At 30.8% G+C, this 20104-nt stretch overlaps 1 protein-coding gene across 1 annotated transcript in view; it reads left to right on the top strand.

Annotated features, from left to right (window-relative positions):
• LOC118185271 (DNA-binding protein RFX2-like) overlaps positions 1 to 13258 on the top strand; it is a 178574-nt gene extending 165316 nt beyond the window's left edge. Inside the window, exons 15-16 of the mRNA XM_085825280.1 lie at positions 6359 to 6512; positions 6712 to 13258. Of these exons, the coding sequence (XP_085681406.1) occupies positions 6359 to 6512; positions 6712 to 6888 (331 nt within the window). The 3' untranslated portion in view covers positions 6889 to 13258. The remainder of the gene's footprint in view (positions 1 to 6358; positions 6513 to 6711) is intronic.
• Positions 13259 to 20104: the final 6846 nt, after the last annotated feature.

The following is a 20104-nucleotide window of genomic DNA, read 5'->3' on the forward strand; positions in this document are numbered from 1 at the left end:
ATAATACAATGCATATGATGAATGTTTGAACCAAGAATTTCACTAAGTTTTTTTCTTAGTAATGCTACGAAGCCCGTATTTTTCCCGGTCATTGATGGTGCGCCATCTGTAGCTACAGAATTTAATTTTGCCAAAGGTAGATTGTATTTCTGCAGAAGTCCAAAAACACAAGTAAATATATCTTCTCCTGTGGTAGTACCAGGCATCGGTATTAGTTCCAGTAATTCCTCAAAAATGTTAAAATTCTTGTCACAAGAACGAAGAAACACTGCTAATTGAGCTTTGCCACTTATGTCCATGCTCTCGTCACAGGCAATGGAGAAACTTTCGAAACTAGATGATTTTGCTTTGATCTGATCACTTAAATTCGCGGCTAAATCAGTAACTCTTTCCGCAACTGTATTTCGAGACAATGAAATTGATTGAAAAGCCTTCACATTTCCAGGACAAACAATTTCTTCAGCTTTCATTAGGCATTCCTTGATGAAATCACCGTCAGTAAAAGGCTTCGAATGTTTAGCTATCAACTCGGACAAGACGTAGCTTGCATGTACCGCCGCTTCACTTTCTTGCAATACTTTACTAAACATGGACTGTTGCTTTTTCACTCCTAACTTAGCTCTTTCAACTTTTCTTCTCTCATTAATCCTTCGTAATTGTTATATTTCGATTTGTGTTGTTCGTAATGACGTTTAATATTATATAACTTTGGTACATTAATAGTATTATTACATATCAAGCAGATTATTTTATCTTTTATTTCACAGCAAAAATATTCTAATTCCCATTTTACTTGGAATATTCTATGTTCGTCAGCGATTTTTCGTTTAATTTTACTACCACTTGGTTTTGATATAGACATACTGAATACAAAGGGCTGGAATAAACACGGTTAAAAAGTTAACAAAAATTTATTCTTTCCACAAGAGATAAATCAAAATGCTGAAATATTTCTTCAAAAATATTCTAACAATATCACAAAATGTCAAACGTTTAGCAAAAATCAATTCAAAACAGAGAAACTAATTCTATCTCGCAGCGAAATCGCTACAAATCAATCACAGCATTAAGTAAACAAACAGTTCGCTAGAACTACAGCTACTACTGAGATGAGTTGTTTGTTCTCAGCTTTTATAAGCTTTATAATTAATTTCTCGAATATACTGGAAACATCTATAAATATCTGGATTTTTGTGGATGGCAACAGCAATTACGAAATATTTATTTATTAGGTATTAAATGCACGCGGTGTTCTACTTTTAACCTTCCAACGCAGCTGTCTTTTCAAAAATCGTCTGCGTTGCTAAGGCAACATGAAGCAAATCTAATTACAATTCTAAATTTAAAAAAACTAAATAAATAAATAACTATGAAATCCGTAACAATATGAATTAAGTAATAATTAATAATAGAGCAAAGTGCATGTACATGCATGCACCAATATATCGTACAAAACTATGATTGGAAAACAGATCATGAGTTCATCCACATTCGGCTATCGGGGGATGCGTGCAAGTTCTGAGTGTACGTGTCCCCCAAAAGCCGAAGGTAGCTGAACGCAAGCTACTCACACGCATTTGTAATTTAAGTAGTGTGTGTGTCAGCTCGCTGTGAGTAATCTAACAACACTGAATAAATTATCGTTAATTACTTAGCAGTAAACATTTCATTTTTTTCTTCGTCGATATGTTATTTCAATATTATATATTATTATTTGCCAATATATTGGCCGAGCTGCAAAAGTATTTGTTGTGGGCCGCATGCGGGCCGCTAGTTTGACATCCTTGCTGTAGAGGGAAAAAAAAAAACTTTTTTATCTCCAGAGCGCGAGACTGTTTGGAAATTCTAAAGGTATGCTTTTTTGCTGTTTAAATATTCAAATATTCTGCGAAATTGCTGTTAAATTGAATTTTATGTGCTTTAAGTGTGAAGATTATGATATTTAATAAATATAGGTAACACACAATATGTTAAAAAAAACACGCTTTTTTGTCTTTTTAGGCCCTCCTTTTTTTTGTGCAAGGTGTACATATGTTCTAAGTAAAATTTAAAAAATACTTTTATGACAAATTTTTCATAAAGTATGCTCTAATGCACCTTTATATTTAAAGCATGAAATCTCTGACAGAAGAAGGAATCATGAACAGAACAAATTAATTCATGAGAAATACCTTCAAAATGCAGTAATTCCATGTAAAATTTTAATATGAAATATTGGAGAAAAGTACAGTAGTTTATACACAAACAGTCACCTCAAATATGTTATTCATGTACTATTGAATGGTAAACATAAGTTAAAAAATTAAACAGAACTTCAAAATTAAACTTCAAAAAATTTTTTTATTAATCAGTTGTTTACAAGCTCACCAGTAGTGGAGCAGTAAAGTGGCTGAAAAGTGAATACTTGTAGTTCGCTCAGGTTCAAACCCCAGTGAATAGTCTGGCTTCATGGGCATTTTCATAATTCTGCCATGTGCAATGTGGATATGAGCCAGATGCCCTGAGAAAGTCCTTGAGGAAGGTATCCCTTTCCTTATACAGATAGCTGTCATTGTGCTTCGGCATAATCCAGTAAACAAACCAAATCAAGCCAATCAAATCTCTGAGAATGGGCTGATTACGTGCGAATGTTTCCATCAGGAACATAAATACAAGAAGTTTTTTTCTAAAGGTTACAACAAAAGCAAATAGTGTCTGTGTGCTTTGCCATAATCCAATCTGAGTTCTTATTTAATAATGAGTTGGAAAGTAACTTATTACAGAAAAAATAGCATTCCTTTTTTATAGATTTTTTTTTTTTTTTTTTTAATTAATCAACTTATATGAATTCCCTTTATTTCTGGAGCAGTATAAGAGTTTTCGTAAAATAAAACTGGCTGAAATTTTGTGCAAAATAACTGATATTTCGATTCGGTTTAAGTGTTACATGAACCTTAGTAATGTCTAAATACTTTTGGATACATGTCATCGTAAAAACTTATATAAACAAAAATCAGTTTTGTTTACTTAAGAGTGAATGAAAATCACAGAAACTATAGATAATTTTCTCTCATTTATCTGTGCCTTCTCATTATTCATCTTTTCATTCTATCAAAAGGGAAATGGGAGCATGGATATTTGCATGATTTTTTTTTTTTTTTTACTTGATGGTCACAGTATATGAAATTGAGGGTCATAATGATAAATCAGTTCTCTAATCAAATTCATGCGAAAAATTTTGTTATGTTTTTTAACACTGCTTATTTAGTTTAGAATATATGTATTTAGCACTGTTAGGTAAAGTAGATGAATTTTTCATCTGCTTCAACATTCTCCTATCAAAAGTATTTTACTTTAAAAATATTAATACAGTCAAAAGTCGTTAATCCAGACTCACCAGGACTTTGGCGATTCCGGATTATAGATCATCAGTTTATGGTAAGATGGCATGCAGAAATTATAAAATTAAAAATATGAAACCGTTATGATCTAAAGGGTATCAAAATTTACAAAAAAAAAAAAGCTTAATATTTATTTGTTTACTTTATTAAACATTTCTTTCAATGTAAGTTGTTTAAGTTGCTTCGTTTTATGTGATAATACTTTCTCTTTAATTCTATAAACAGACATAATTTCTTCTTCAGTTACAAAGTTCCGCTGTTAAAGTCCTATAATTGCTGTGTCGAGAATACCGACTAATTTGTCAATTGAAATTTTTTTCGTTTTCAATAACCTCTGTTACTTTCTTCGCTATCGGGAGCGAATTATAATTACGAGGAATTTGATTTAAATCATATCAAAGATGGAGCACATCGAGATGAAATACTACATTTAATAAGGAATTATAAGCCAAATAAAATAAAAACATCTGCCCTGAAGATAAGGATAATGCTGACAGATCAACTTCCAATTCATTGCTCGGCGCCGCAGCGTTAAAGATAAACAAAGGATATGCCTTTATCCATTTTTTGTAGCATTTCCACTTTTTGTTTAATGAACTTCGAAATATACTTTCGCTTTGTAGATCATTTACATATTAATAAATATATGTCAGAAATTCTATTTGACATAATCGAAAGTTCAAGCTTACTTTTATAAAATTCCTCTAACAGTCTGCAAAAAATAATAAGCCGGATCCAATTCAAAGATTAAGAAACAACGCAATCTGCAACATTAACTGAAATAGATAATTAAATAAGCTCCGTCTGTTATATATACATTAAACGCGCACTCGTAAACGTATTTTGCACACGCACACAAGCATATTCTCAGCCGTAAAGGCCGTACGCGCATGCGTCAAAGCGACGCATGCACAGAAAGTTTGAAGCTTTGAGGTCCGGATTATAGATCATTCCGGATTATGGGTGTCCGAATTAAAGACTTTTGACTGTACTTTTTGTCAGTAATTAGTCAGTTTAATTACAGTGGCTGAAAAATAGTAATTACATAATATAATATGTAAAAACTGTATTGCAAGTTAAAAAAAAATAATGTTGAAATCGGAGTTTTTTCTGAGGTAAAATAAATATTGGTAAATACAAAGTCCGAGATCCAGGCATCCAATATGTGGAATGATCTAAAATCTGGATCTCAAAACTGCCAACTTTTTTCTTCTTAAATGCTTTATGCATGCACATTTGGTATTTTTCCCCATAGGTAAAACAGGTGGAGAGTACCAATTCTTAATTTCCCTTCGGCACTAAGAATGAAGAAACGGTACTAAGAAGATTGATTTATTGAAGAAACAATAATTTAACATAAATTATTGTGATCAATAATTTGGCTCCGTAGCTGTGTATCTGCTTGGCATACATCTCAAACTCAAAACATTCTAGATAGAAACATTGTTGATTTTATACCCCTGACGCCAACCTGGTGAATCATTATTTATTATACCACCGCATGTTTATCAACACATGACAACTTGAGTAATGACTCATGCAGTGATGCCCAAACAATTTTTTTTTTTCTTTTCTTTTCTTTTTTTTTTTTTTTATAAGTAAATTTATATTAGTATAAAGAGTATGGTAACCTTTTATGTTGCCGTTATTATGCTTGGCAATGATTACAGATTTAGTGAAATGCGCTAAGAAATATTGACGAAAAAAATTTAACAGCAATTTCATTCCATGTGCTAAAATTAGATTTTGTTAATGATAATTAGAGGGCGAATTACATTTAATTTGTTTCAATTAAGAATAACTGATTTGTTTTTCACATGAACCCAGAACCGGCGCCAGAGCTCGTAAAGCCGCACTGCCGGCGGAATTTAAAGAAGCACCGAGCAACAAAATTAGTGGATGAAAATATTTTTACAATTTAGGGAAAGCAGTGGAATCTAAAATTTAGAGGCGGCAAAAATTTAGAATTTAGGGAGGCAGTTGGTAGCTCCACAAAGACTGCATCAGGTGGTAAGATAGCTAGTGCCGGTCCTTCATAAGCCTTAAGTATATGTGTTAATTTACTTATTCAGGATTCAGATAAGCCTTAAGCATGTGCAGTAAATAGGTGTAAATATAATAAATAATTAAACTTATTCAATCAGGCTGAATTGCCTCAGTGCGCAATGGAAGCAAGACAAAACGGAACAACTTGTCTTTCGTTGCCAATCTCATGATACATATCCACCAATGTATAGCGAATTACAGGATCGTGAGAGGATGTGTCTCCAGATACTTAAAAAATGCTTGGCATAATTTATGGCCAGCCAGCATATTTCATGGTTAGGTTGATCAATATGACAGCCGCGAATGTGAAGGTTTTCGGATATCACAAATTCAAGATTAAATTTTCCAATTAATGGATTTTTTTTTAAGAAATGTGGAGAAGCTGTAGTAAATGAAGATGATATAACACAAGTTTTTATCATTGGCAATGACAATGCCTTAATTTATTAATCAATTAATGGACGGCGAAACATGTAGTATGGTTCTAGATCCAGAAAATACCACTACCGGTTGTGAAGAAAGTGACTGAGAGGTTACTGAAAATGAAAAAATTTCGTTTGACAAATTAGTCGGAATCCTCAACACAGCAATTACAGGACTTCAACAATGCAACTAAATAAGAAATTATGTCTGTCTACAGAATTAAAGAGAAAGTATTAGCACAAAAAACGAAGCAACTTAAAACAACTTGCATTGAAAGAAATGTTTAATAAGGTAAACAAATAAATATTAAGCTTTTTTTATAAATTTTGATACCCTTTAGATCATAAATACTTTATAATTTCTACATGCCATCTTACAAGCTTTAAACTGATGATCTAATCCCGAAAAAATACCAAATCCGGAATTGCTAAAGTCCCGATCTCGGACTTTGTACTGTATGTATTTTACCTTCTGTTACCAATGGTTAATGTTCCTAATCTTTATTTCAGTTCTCTTGTGATTCGTGATTTAACTCTTCGTAGTGCAGCAAGCTTTGGGTCCTTTCATCTACTTAGGCTTCTGTATGATGAATATATGTTTTTTGTTGTAGAGCATTGTATTGCAAAAGCTACAGGAACAACAAGTATAGCCGTTATGGGAGAAGTAAGTTTTAATTTTGTGCCCTTTTAAAATAATTCTTGTGTAATATAACAGACCCAAAAAAAAAAAAAAAAAAAAAAAAAAAAAAAAAAAACAGAAAGGAATTTTTTGCCTCTCTCTCTCTCTCTCTCTTTTTTTTTTTTTTTTTTTTTTTTTTTTTTTTTTTAAGGGAGTTCTTTAAGCGCATATTTTTTTCATTTAGTATTTATGTTCTGGGGAACCAGAACAGCTGACAGAAATGCCTGAAGTGATGGAACGTACTACAAGAGACTTATATACGAATGCTGAATCCAAAGAAATGCAGCATAATGGATGTGCTGAGAAAGAAATAGAATCTAGTCAAGCATGTGAATTTGTTTTGCCAACATCACGTAACTGAGTTCTGTTTTTATGAAATATCACTGTAAAGCACATGAACATACATTTATAAGATATATGTGTATATAGTTTTTAACTATAAAAAGATATGTTTTTTATGGAAAATCTAGTGAAATATATTACAAATTTTGGTGATATATAAATTATGATTTGATTCTTTGACAGTTTAAAATTATGCATTGTAAAAATAGATTCACGAACATAGGCTGTTAGACTCTTCAGATATTTTAAACTTCAGTATTAAAACATTTTTTCTTACATGCACACCTTGTTGGAATTTTAAAAACTAGCTCAAAATACTTCTTTTTTAATTGTTGTATTTGTTGCCTTATGCATCCTATGAAAATTCTCAGAAACAAATTAAATTTCAAACAGTAATCATGTAATTTTCCTGTATTTCTTCTTAACACTATTTTGCTTATGTCTCTGATCACATCATAGTGTCTACACTTTAAGTATGATATAATGTTTTATCTTTGAAAGTCAAAAACAGTGATTCCCACCCATTTTTTATTTATGATATATTTAACTGTATCTCATGATCTTGGAACATGATGATTTAGATGTTGAATGGCTACTACTACAATTTCTATAAAAATACTCATTTATTCCATCCTTGCAATTTTTCACAGAGTTATCAAAATGTAGTCTTGAGGTTGACAGACCGATATGAGAATCATCTTACATTGATCTGTTTCTCTGTTTATATTTCCTTATTTTCAATGTAGAAAATGCTGATTAGAATCATTTTGCAAATATATCAGTTAATTTTCTTATATCAAATTGCTTCAGTGGTATTTTATATGTTCTTCCTAGATTGGCAGACTAAGATCATTTGTATCCCCAAAACAGAAACAAAAATACTTACTTTGTTACTAAAATTCATAATAAATTAAAACTTTTATTATTAATTTGTTTAGAAAGTATCTTTGATTTTACATAAGATAAATTGCAATTATTAAATTTATCATTAAATGAATAAAGTATACAAATTATTAAGCATTCTTTCATGTACTAGCCATTTGATATCACTCCATTTATCGATCATTGGAAGGAATATGCTATGTATCATTGCAGAGTTTGACAGTTTGTTGCTTCAGAATAAGTTGTATTAATGGTGTCAAGATAAACATATATTTAATTTTGTCAAAGACAAGCTTTCATCTGTCCGTAGTTGTCAGGCTGCATGGAATTCTATAGCAGTTATTGATTTCTTGGCTGTATTAGTTTTACAGACAAGTACAATTATACTAGTCTTGTTTATATTCATAGTCATATAGAACATAAGTCTCTGCAGTGTTTAAAGTTACAAATTAAGCAATGACAGAGAACTATTTACAAATTTCATAGCACAGGTTTTGTTCAAACAAAATGGGTTTATCATGAACAATCCAGTTTCATAAATATATTACACATTTATTTACACATTCAGAACTCTGGATTACATGCTGTATTGCAATTTTTATTAACTGAAGGTACTAACATTAAATAAAAAATAAATAAATAAATCTAATTAATGTGTAAGCTTAGAAATATTAACAGACATACTTTAAAATTTTTCTGTAAATAACAAATAACATAGCAGTAAGTAGAATCTGAATTAAACCTAGACCTCACTAGCAGTTTAGATCACTGAATATTGGTAGTTCATTCTGAATTCAATCCAAGGTAAAGAAGCTGTCTACATGGCTGTTTTCCCCATGTGCAATGTGAATACAAGCCAATTTCCCTCGGGAAGTCCTCTGCAAAAGCAGCTTTTCCCTTAGGCGGATAGCCCTCGTGCTTTGCCATATTCAAAGAAGTCAAGTTAGGCTCTCATGTTCCTAACCTGACTTACACTAAATGCATTTAGTGTCTGTGTCATAGGAATGACATATTAAGTTAACGGCTGATTGTATTATGATGAGCTGTTATGTTAAATATGATATAAAATAGATGCTGCAGTAATAAATGCAGTCTGAATGCAATTTATAACATAAAATGATGGATAATATTACAGTGCATATCAAAATTTATTCTTGTAAATTTATTGCAATATGCAAGGAAAAATAAACCACTTTTTGAACTGAGCAAAAAGTTACAAGTGGTACTTGACATGCAAACAGTCCTTATATATAGCAGTACTGCTTGTTGGTTCATCTTGGATTTATATGGTATTTTATACACTGTTGTCTGAATTAATAGATTCTGGGATCCAGGATATAATTTTGTATTATAAGCCACCAACAGTAAAGTAGTTATAAGTGAACAAATATTTCAGTACTTTAGCATATAACAGTTGATAGAATTGCTAATTTTTGCTAAGGGTTATTTGGTTGCCCATATTTTCTATATATTGCAGAGTGTGTATAAATTGCTGGCAACCATCTCCTTAAGATTGGAAAGAAGCCATGATATTTGAAAAAACATAATGTTTTGGAGTCCCCTTTCTGCCTCATTCACACCAGTCTGTAACTGAATCTAAATTTCTAAGAGAGAAACAGATCATGACCCATTAAATACTCCATCATAAAGGCACTAGCTGTTTATAGGATGAGGGTTACTTTTGGGAGAAGGTGGTATTTAGACAATTAGCATTGGCAGCATCTTTTACTTTCTCATTGCCAGTGATTTCTGTGTATGCAGGAACCCAAGTTAGGTTAAGTAATGGTATTTGTAACAATATGTATCTAAACTTTATAACCATCTGGCTTTTTTGTGTTGACCAGCCAGTGCTGTCAGACAAGAAGCAGAGTCTGTATAAATTGTAATGTTTGTCATATTCTGTGGCTACAATTAGAGCACATATGTTTGTCAATAATATGAGTTAATCTGTGCCAAATCTTTGCTTCTACTGATAGGTGATGCTGATCTTTCAAAGTGACAGAAGTCACAGCACATTCTAATTTTTGTTTTGGACCTATTTATGTATATTCTGGAGTTCTGCAACATATCTGTCATAATTAACATCATACAACGTTTTTGCCAGCAGTGATGTTTTTTGGTGCAGTCTAAAAGGTAAATGTACAATACCCTTTAATGTAGAGCATTTCTAAATGACAAAATGTATATTTAAATATAAATATTCTTGGATACACATCACAGAACTAGTGCACTGTGTTTATTTAATTGAATATATTGTTTGTTTAATTGAATAACTGTAGCTAGCATATCTTGACAGATCAGTTGGGAAACACTGTTTTATGTTATGATTGGAGTAATAAATACTGCACTGTATAAGGGTAAAAAATAGTTATTTCAAAACTTTGATACAAAACTATTGTATCTCCCCTGCCCCCTCCAAAAAACAAGGAGTAAAACAGGAATCTTATATCTCTCAGGTAAGGTATGGATAGCATAGTATTCTTTATTTGAATCTTAAAAAATATTCAGTATTAAGCATCATAATGTCTGATTTATATTATTACTTAAAAAAATTTGGTGACTGGATAATTATGCTACCATACTGTAGAAATTAAATTAAAAAATTGAATGTCTTTAATTTTAAAAAATGAACAAATAGGCAACTAAATCTATTGCTTCATTTGTACCTTTACTAAATTATGTAATTGAAAATACTTCTCATATTTTGTGAAATACTATCAAAATATATAACATATATAAATAAGTTATATTAGTTGCATTTGAGTTATTTTTTCCCATCCTGTTGAAATGTATTTTGTACCCTATCTCTTTGCATACCTTAATCTTCTTCATGTATGAAAATTAAAAAGTCAGTTTATTTAAATATTAGTTCATAGCTGAAGGAATATATTGTTTATAGTTAAAAATACTTGTAAATTAAAATCTAAATTAAGTGAGATCAACTGAATCTAGTCTGAAATCTACTTATTCTCCTGAACTGTGATTTTTCAACACAGTGATGCCAAATTATGTTTGTGATCACTCTGCTTTTAAGGGCAATATAGTAGTATTTAGATTTTATCTATGGTATACTTTTCAATTATTAGGTAACAATGTTCAGATTCTTAAAGTATGAATTCATTTTTTAAAATACCCATGTTTACATATGGTAAACACATTTTTTTATTAAAAAAAAACAGAGCAAAAGTTATTTTACACTTCAGTCAAATGACAATATACTTGTATCTTATTAAAACTGTATGTTAGTTAATAATGAAACCTGCTCTATTAGTTTAACTTAATTTTCTAATATTCAAGGATATTTAATCTTGATTTGAAAAATATATAAACTCTGTTATATATATTTTCTTAAATATATTTGACTTATATGGAAAAAAATTACAATATTTAATTATGCACTTATGAATTAGATAACTTAATTGCTGATAGTAAGCTTTATTTTTAAACCAAATTGTATATAATTTGAAGAATAAACATAAATTTGATATCCGTTGCTTTAAACTGAAAAACTGAATTCATTCATAACATTCGGTTCTAAACTATATTTTTAGCAGCTGAACATAATTCTCAAACCAAAGTATCAGTACTTAAATTGTTAAAGTTAGCAAAGCAGCATCTTGTAGTTTTATTTCTTTATTGGAATTTTGATCATCATTTGATAAATATACAGACTGAGCAAAGTCTTTTTTTTCCCTTTTCAAATTTCATTCAAATCATACTTTGACAGGTTTTTTTTTTTTTTTTTTTTTTTTTTTTTTTGTGTGTGTGTGTGTGTGTATATATATATATATATATTGCGAATTTTAGTGTTTTCTGGAATCGCTCTTTATTTGTTAATTCAGAAATATTCAACAATGCCCACTTCGTTTATGAAAATTGTATTCAAAAGAATAAATAACACTTCAAAGCAAAAATAACAAGAAGGAATAAAAAACAAATTTCATTATAAGTACATATGGAAGTCAGCTAAATATAGTGTTATTCTAATTCTTATGCCCCCTTTTTTGTTTGTTCTTCAAAGTTCTGTGTTTCTGTTATGAAAATTTTGCCTTGTGTAATATTTCTCTAATTATGTTAACTGAATATCTATGTATAAGAATTCCAATCTCTTTATTTCTTCTCTAACTTACTGCATTTAAGTAATTAAACCAAATACCTATTGTAAAATTATATTTCCTGATTTATTTTATAAAGATATTTTTGAAAAGGAAAAGCCTTAATTATTAAGGCCTCAGAATCAGATATTCTATTTATTCTTGAAGTACCACAGCTTGACTTTTCTAATATAATTTTGTGGCAGTTTTATATAAGACTTTACAAATATTATTTTAATATTTGACGATTTTCTTGATGATATATTGGCCTATTTATCTGCGTCCAGAAAGTCATAACATAGTCACTTTCATGTGAATGATTTCATTTTCTACTTTAAATATATTTTTGATAATTATTCTTATCTTTCTAGAAAAGGAATTTCTTTTGCTATATGCAAAACATTTAATACCAGACCACAACATCTCTATTTTTCGTATTCAAATAAAGTATAAACATGTAAAGAAAAAATTTTGCAGTAAATAATTATTTGTGATATAGCAGCATCAACAAAAACTATATTGTAAAATCAAATAAGCTATATGTAAATTAATTTTCATTAAAAGATTGCTAAAAATATCTAAATAGTGAGAAAACTAAAATACATTTAATAAAGCATTCAGAATTAATGAAATTAAATCAGTATGAAGTGGGAATAAAAATGCCATTACACTTTGAGAGTGCTTTTGTTTTCTCTAAATGGGCTCAATCTTTCATTTATTGCTCTGTAAATGGATAGTTTTATATTTAATATAGAAAGCTAATATTTAAAAGAAAATCGTCAAATATTAAAATATTAATATTTTTATAGAATAAAAAATATGAATTTGTATTTATTTGTGAGCTTAAAAATTTTGCATTCTGTATAAACTTTTGATGTTTCTGAAGATTAAATTAAGTGTATAATTTATTATCAAAAAGTCCTATGTGTTTAAAAAATGGCATATACTTGAGAATAGCTAACTATGTAAAAAAATCTGTAAGCTAAAACATAAACTAATTTTTCGAGTTGAAGTGCTCAATTAAGTATCAGAAACATTGAATATAAGAATATTTTACATCATCTTTACCGGGCTTCATATTTGTGTGCATGTATCTTTTTAAAAACAAATGTATAATAATTTCAGTCATTGAAATGAAGTAGTTTAGTACTGTTGTAAAGTTATTCATGACAAATGTGCCATCTGCTGCAGAGAGATTATGCCTTACACTTTTTGCCTTGCAGGGATATTGTTTTGTATAGATCACTGTCACACTTTTACCTTGTTATTTCCCTGCCACAGTTTAATCTGACTAAGATGCAAGTTTATAGTCTATGAATGTATATATTTAGCTTATGTTTATTGAACCTTTGTATATATACTGTTAATAAAATAAACATTTTTTATAGTTATGAAATTTTAAAAAAGGAAGAACTCTATTGTTTGTGTATAATTTTTGAAGCAAATATAGTTATGTTATTAAATAATTGAATAGTTTAATACATATGGAGTAAAATAATTATTAACAGAAGTTAATTATATTTTATGATGCATTAGCAAAATTTTCTTTTTCAAAATTACATTATTCATATTAATGCAGATGGACTACAAATTTGGCATAGCAAATAATATTTTCATTAGAAAATTAATACTTTTTAAAGCAATTTTTCTTTTTAAAGTGTTCTAAATTTATATATGCATACACATCCCTAAAAAAAATGTAAAAATTCATAAAATAATTAGCCTTTCTGTTTAATTCTTTAAAAAAAAAAAAAAAAAAAAAAGCTATTTCTGAGGTTTAAAAAAAAAGTGTTTTAATTGAAGATGTCAATGATGAATTAAAAGTCATATAAGAGAACAGTATATGCTTCTAAAATTTATCTGCAGTTCTTTTTCATTTCAGAGAAGTAAGCATTAATGTTATGCTATTTTATAATCAAAAATCATTTTTTACAAAAACCAAAAAATATAATATTTAAAAACTTTCTCCTCAATATACATATACAGAAACCATAGACTATATTACCATCTGGATCTTACAATTTTCCAGCTTATATGCAACATAATTAGTATTAAGTCGGGCCACTGTTTGCCATAAAAAATTGGCCAATATTTTTTTAATGTTTTAGAGCAAACAATATGACATTTGGTCAAAGAAAAATGAGTGGTTTGATTCTGCTGCCAGTATGAGATGATGAGATCTGGCTTACAGCTGCTGTTTCAGTTTTTCCATGGACTAAAAAAAAATTGTTCGAAAAAGGTCACTTACCAGATTTGTAACATTGTGAATGGCATACAATTTTCTAAAATACTGAGATAGGTTCATGTTCATCATTACATGCACAAGAGACTAAACTAGGATATAAAGCCCCAGACCATTAGGCCTCCAAACTTCACTTGTGCACCAAATATAGTCATATGGATACCCACCTCCGCACTGACAATAGGTGCAAGGTCATGCAGTGCACAACGCGCCGGCTCAAAAAGATGCTGTGCAATCATTAAAACATGCAGTTTGTCTCACTGCCTGTCTGAACAGAAAAATTCTTGTCTTAACCCCGATCACTACATTCTATAATGTCCCCTGACTACAACTTACCATGTGCGCCATCCCACAAACTCCGGAATAGAATTTCTAAGGTTTCTAATCAAGCAGAGAAATGTGTATGACAACCTTCAAAAGTTAATAGACACACTACACCAATATGGACTCGAGCTGTGCTCCCCAGAATGAGAAACAAGCATCAATCACCTAACGGCAGTGTGATCTCAAAGACTGTATCTCATAATAACTGTCCTCCAAAAGGACTAGCTGTAATGCGAGCTAACAAGTTATATTGTACCTGTGCCTGCATTCACTGGAACTGTGCCATAGTGTCACTCTTAAAGTGTTCACATACTCCACAAGTGTATCATCACAGGGGTGCCTAATTTCAAAAGACATGTTAAAGTAGAGCACCCATTGGGCGCTAAACTCTGAACATTGAACTTGGACCAAATGGAACACTACCTACCTAATTACCACACTACAACATCCAATACATAATTCAAATATAAGACCCTAAGTATCATAAAGCATATATTATGCCCAAACCAACAAGCTCTATAATGAACATAAATTCTTGCATTGTAAATAATCTGTAATAATATGTTAGTGCTATGTCCTATGTGTTGAAGCACTGTAATGAATATAACTTAATGCATTGTACATTATTTGTAACTGAATATTAGTACTATATCCTATGTGTCACTACCCGTAATCCATTGTGTAACGTAACTCTACCAACCTAATCATGCATATCATGTAATTGTTTAATTCTATTCAATAAATGCCCAAAAAGGACGCTCAGGTCCCCTGTGGAAGGGGCGGTATGCTAGAGAGGTAGTGCATGGAGGCTATACCATTTTTGTCAATGACAATGGCGTGGTACCCCCTGTACTTGTTTCAGGCCTGTCTTATTTGAACGTCCCTCCAGGGGTCAATGAGATAAAACCTAGGAAGCTGCTGATTAGGTTCTGTAACTAGGCAGTCTTGGCTACGGGTGTTTAAAATAAGTGTCCACAGGACTGGAGTCATTGCTAGCGATGGGTGTTTCAGGCTCGGCAGGGACCATATGGCGTTCTCGTCCGGTTGTGGTAGAGCTATATAGTCAGATATTCATAGTTGTCCGGGGTGAAATACCCCAGTCGGTGGAGTTCACAAATTCAGCGAGCCTTTAAACTGCTTGAGGTTTCCAGTGGGCGCCTGAAGCTTCAAAACTGCATATTCATATCCTTCCATGATTTTCCCTGCAGGCACCTAAAGGCAACATCTGCATACCATGATGTAGAGTTGGTAGGCCGGATTGGTGGTCTCGTCTGTCTGACAGTGTTTAAGTGACTTCATTCTGCTGTCCGGCGTTAGGGGTCCCTGTTGATGACAGATGTTTTTACCTTCTCTCCAGAATGGGGATGTGGAATGCGAGTTGCTAAGTATTTCTGTTGACTCAGCTCGTCGGCTCGACCGATATGTTAGCGGCCTCTAGGGATTGGGGCATGTAACTGTGTTAAGGCAGCCTCGAGCTTGCCAGGTCTGAGTGCCCTTTTCTCCTAGCACTGTCTTATTTGACCGATAGCTATAAACAAGGCAGGAGTTTGTTTCTGGTGTTCTCTTCCGTCTTATTTGAACGTGAAAATATGTGATGCCAATGCGTATGTAAGGGTAGACGCATTCAACAAACTGCTTAATCCTTATTTTGTGTCTACTGTTGCAAACGTAGTAATTTGTGCTATATTTATATTTTTTTGTGATTGCTTGTTGTTATCGTTTATCTACATACAGGGTTCGTATGGTCCTTAAGAGTCCTTAAAAGTCCTTAAGTTTTTTGGAATCAATTTTTGGTCCTTAAAAGTCCTTAATTTCGGCCAAAATCGTCAGAAGGTCCTTAATTTTTAATAATCTGAAATTTCTGACTGTTTTTACGACTGCCATTTTGATAGTGAATTAGCATTTTGGAGGAATATTTTTGGCAGTTCTCTGACAAATATCATTATCTTTTGAATGGGTGAATGCATTCATGGGTTATAATTTGTTCCTATTTCTAATATAAAGGGTGGGATAGAGTTTCTGAGCAAGTGTGAAACATAAAGCATTCGAAATTATTTCATTTTTTCTAGTGAAGAGCTCTTAAACAACTTTTCGCTTTTGGGGATGTGAATTCTTTTATTAAATTGCTCTAAATTTGGCGACTTATCAACATTGGAGATTTTAAGATAAGTTTCTATAGAAAATTTTTAATTCTACGATCTTGGAATTTTTGGATGATTTTTCTAAAACATTGTAACATTGATAAGGTTCATTAAAATAATGGTAATATATTGCAAGTACATTTAAGAAATAACATCAAAATAAAGCATTTTTATTTTTTGCTGTTGTATCATAAAGTTCCATTTTGGCCACTTTTTAAACAATATTTTGAATCTGAAAAAAAGCAAGATATAATGCTATAAAGCACAATTTACGAAATGGTTCTTAGCAAAAACAAAATAGCTATGTAATTAATTAAAAATTTCTTTTTAATTTTTTCCTGGTAAGAGTTTCCGTATGTAATTGTCTCAGAATATGCATCAGTTTTCTCTATAAAATTAATTTTCCACATTTTTATCCGATTATTTTTAATATATATATATATATATTTTCTTGTTTTTTGCTGTTATTGAATTGGCAGGGGTAATTTTTCTTCAGGATTTTAGACATTGCAGCTTGGAAAGTTTAGAAAGATTTGAAGGCAAGATTTATAGACCCACTATTCTGGAAGATTTCAGAAAAATGTGGCAAAATGAAAAATGTCTCCATGGTATTAATACATAATTTCTTACTTTTTGGAGAACATCTGGAAGAGCAATAAAAACATAATAGTTGAATGTTTTAGTTCTGATACTAGAATCGTTTTCTTAACATTTTTATCTTCCCTTTATTTTTCACTAGACACAAGCATAAAATATCAAAAATGCTTCTAATCTTATCATATGGACAGGCATTATAGAAAATAATTTTTTTATTAATAAAGAAATTGAAAACTGACAATTTAAATGATTCATCTAATATGTCTTAATGCATCATACTCACTAAATTGTGCTGCTTGGTGCCTTTGTAAATTTTGCTTCCAATGCCTGTTCAAAATTCTAAAAGTTTTGACATTTCTAGATTTTGTTGCTCGATGTGTGAATAAATTCAAAAAATTCTGCCGCACCAGCTCTGTAACTGGACCTTACCATATATATTGCATATTTTTTCTAAATGTTCCTATTACTATAAAATTAGCAGCTTTTTCTATACATTCTAAATGCATTTAGTATTTTTAGAATAACAGAAATCTTTAATTAAATCCAAAAACTCTAAAATGAAAAGGAAACATGGAAGAAAAAAACTGAATGCATTAAGAGAAAGAAAAATTATTCTTCAAAGATATGTACAGATATTATTATGTAAATTACCCAGTTGTTTACAATTTCAGCCATTACTATAATTTCCCATTTCTATTTTCTCACCAGAATGCAAGTCACTTAAACAGTTTTTAAACTGAGGTTTTTGGAGTGTAAGACAAGAATATGTTTCTGACCTCCACTTGCTCCCTGCATTAGTTCCTGCCAGCCCTGATAATTTGCAATTATATTCGTCTTTACATTACCGCTGCCGACATTTGAATTTGTTATGACAATAGAGTTACTGAGTCAGCTTAAAATGAAATTAAATTGTATCGTCTTTGATAACTAGTCCATATTTTTAGTTTGCATTTGATTCTTCTTGTTTAATTACATCACCATGAGCTGTAATTGATTTTTTTAGCATAAGAACAAGCTTTATGTTCTTCTGTTTAAATAAGAAGCTTATTTAAATCTTTGTAGTTATTTTCAGGTATAGCGATAATTTGCTTCACATTTGTCCAGAGGGTTTTGGACTATTTAACTTTTACCAGATCAAGTAAACCCTCATAGCATTTTGGAGAGGTTGACAGGTTAGGAGATACAAAACGTAGAAACTAGTGAGAACCCTGTCTTGCGTATTTATACAAAGTTCTAACTGTTAGAAAAGATGCTTAAAGAGAAGAAAATTGATATAAATTAGCCAAAATGTCTGGGAAGGCTTCAAATTAAAAAGACGCATAAATATCTTGTTGAGTGTTGTTGCTACAAAATATAAATATTTTGTAGCAACAACACAAATAAAAGCTACAAAATATAAATATTTTGTAGCTTTTAATGTGTAATTATCCTAATATCATTTAAGAATCAATGCCATAAATTACATGTATTTTAAACTGTGAAATTTTATTAGATTGTGATTTAATAAGGAAAAACAAATAAAATTTAATAGTGGCCATGCAAATCCATAATGACTAAGGTTATCTAATACCCAATTTAATTACTTATAACTAACTGGTTACCTTTAAAGATTATCCCTCCATTTTAAAGCGAGTTATTGCCTTTCATTAACCCTTATCGTGGTCACAAGATAAAACACAAAAATGTAAAAATTCATGTAAAACTATTCAACTGAGTTACAATCCCTGGAACTCTACAAGAAGTTACGACACTAACTGCGTCAGACAGACTCAGCTAACTTTCGAAATTGCGAACCGTGCTTACGTCAGGCCTTAAGGTTTGTTCTGATCATCAGGTCTAGGCAAGCAGGAACGGCAACAACAGCCAGTCTTTTGTTTTGAATCATGCTGATTGTGATTTTACTTCTCACTTTAACCTATGCCACTTGACATAAAATCTACTTACTATTTACTAAACTCATAAAGTGAGCAAGTATGGGACAAAATGAGACATTAAAAAAAAAAAAAAAAAAAAAAAAAAAATTCAAAGCTAACTGTTAGTAAAACCTAAATAAAATGTCACTTATATTCTTTCAAATATGTCCAGTTAGTATGAGTGTAAAATATTTAATGATAAATTTCATAAACTTTATTTTATTCACAAACTTACTAATAATTATATTTAATACTAATGCATCCTACTTATGGATCTATTTTATTTTTAAGATGGTATTACAAAAGTGAAGTTCAGCATAGATAATATTTTTAATTGAATTTATTCAGTTCCCATTTGCTTATAGGTCCTTAATTTTTTCATTAATGTACTTGATTTCTGTGTGCAGAAATATGTACGAACCCTTTACATAAAAAAAAAGGTAAATGCAGTTACATATTATGTTAAACTTAGGTTAACTTTTTAATTCAGAAAAGCAACGATTTGAGCATAATTACTCGAAAACTGTTTACCTCTTATATTTGAACCATTTTAGTGTTTTTGGCTGCATAAATCACTAATATCTAAACCATTTTCCTGTAAAGTCTTTAATAAGAATGTTGCTCGTCATTCACTTGTCTTATCTGTTGAAACACAAAATACTGAAAACCTCTCTTCCATACTCACGTCTGTTTTTTCTAAATTAAGGTACATCATACAAATTAATAACTGCTCTTGATGGGGTACAACCAAGTAAAATAGAAAAGTACTTTGCCTGTTTGACCTTACTTACAATAATTTGCTTTATACAGTCAAAAGTCGTTAATTCGGACACCCATAATTCGGAATGATCTATAATCCGGACCTCAAAACTAAAAACTTTTTGCGCATGCGCCGCGTTGACACATGCGCATAGGCGTTTACGCGTGCGCGTAAGACCCTTTACGACTGCGCATATGAGTGTGCGCAAGTGCAGAATACGTTTTCGCGTGCGCGTTTTATTATAATGGACGTATAAGCTAAAATTATCTAATTATCTATTTC

The sequence above is a fragment of the Stegodyphus dumicola genome, chromosome 10 (genome assembly GCF_044657685.1).
Source record: "Stegodyphus dumicola isolate Sdum_Otavi_A_Nest chromosome 10, ASM4465768v1".
NCBI lineage: Eukaryota > Metazoa > Arthropoda > Arachnida > Araneae > Eresidae > Stegodyphus > Stegodyphus dumicola.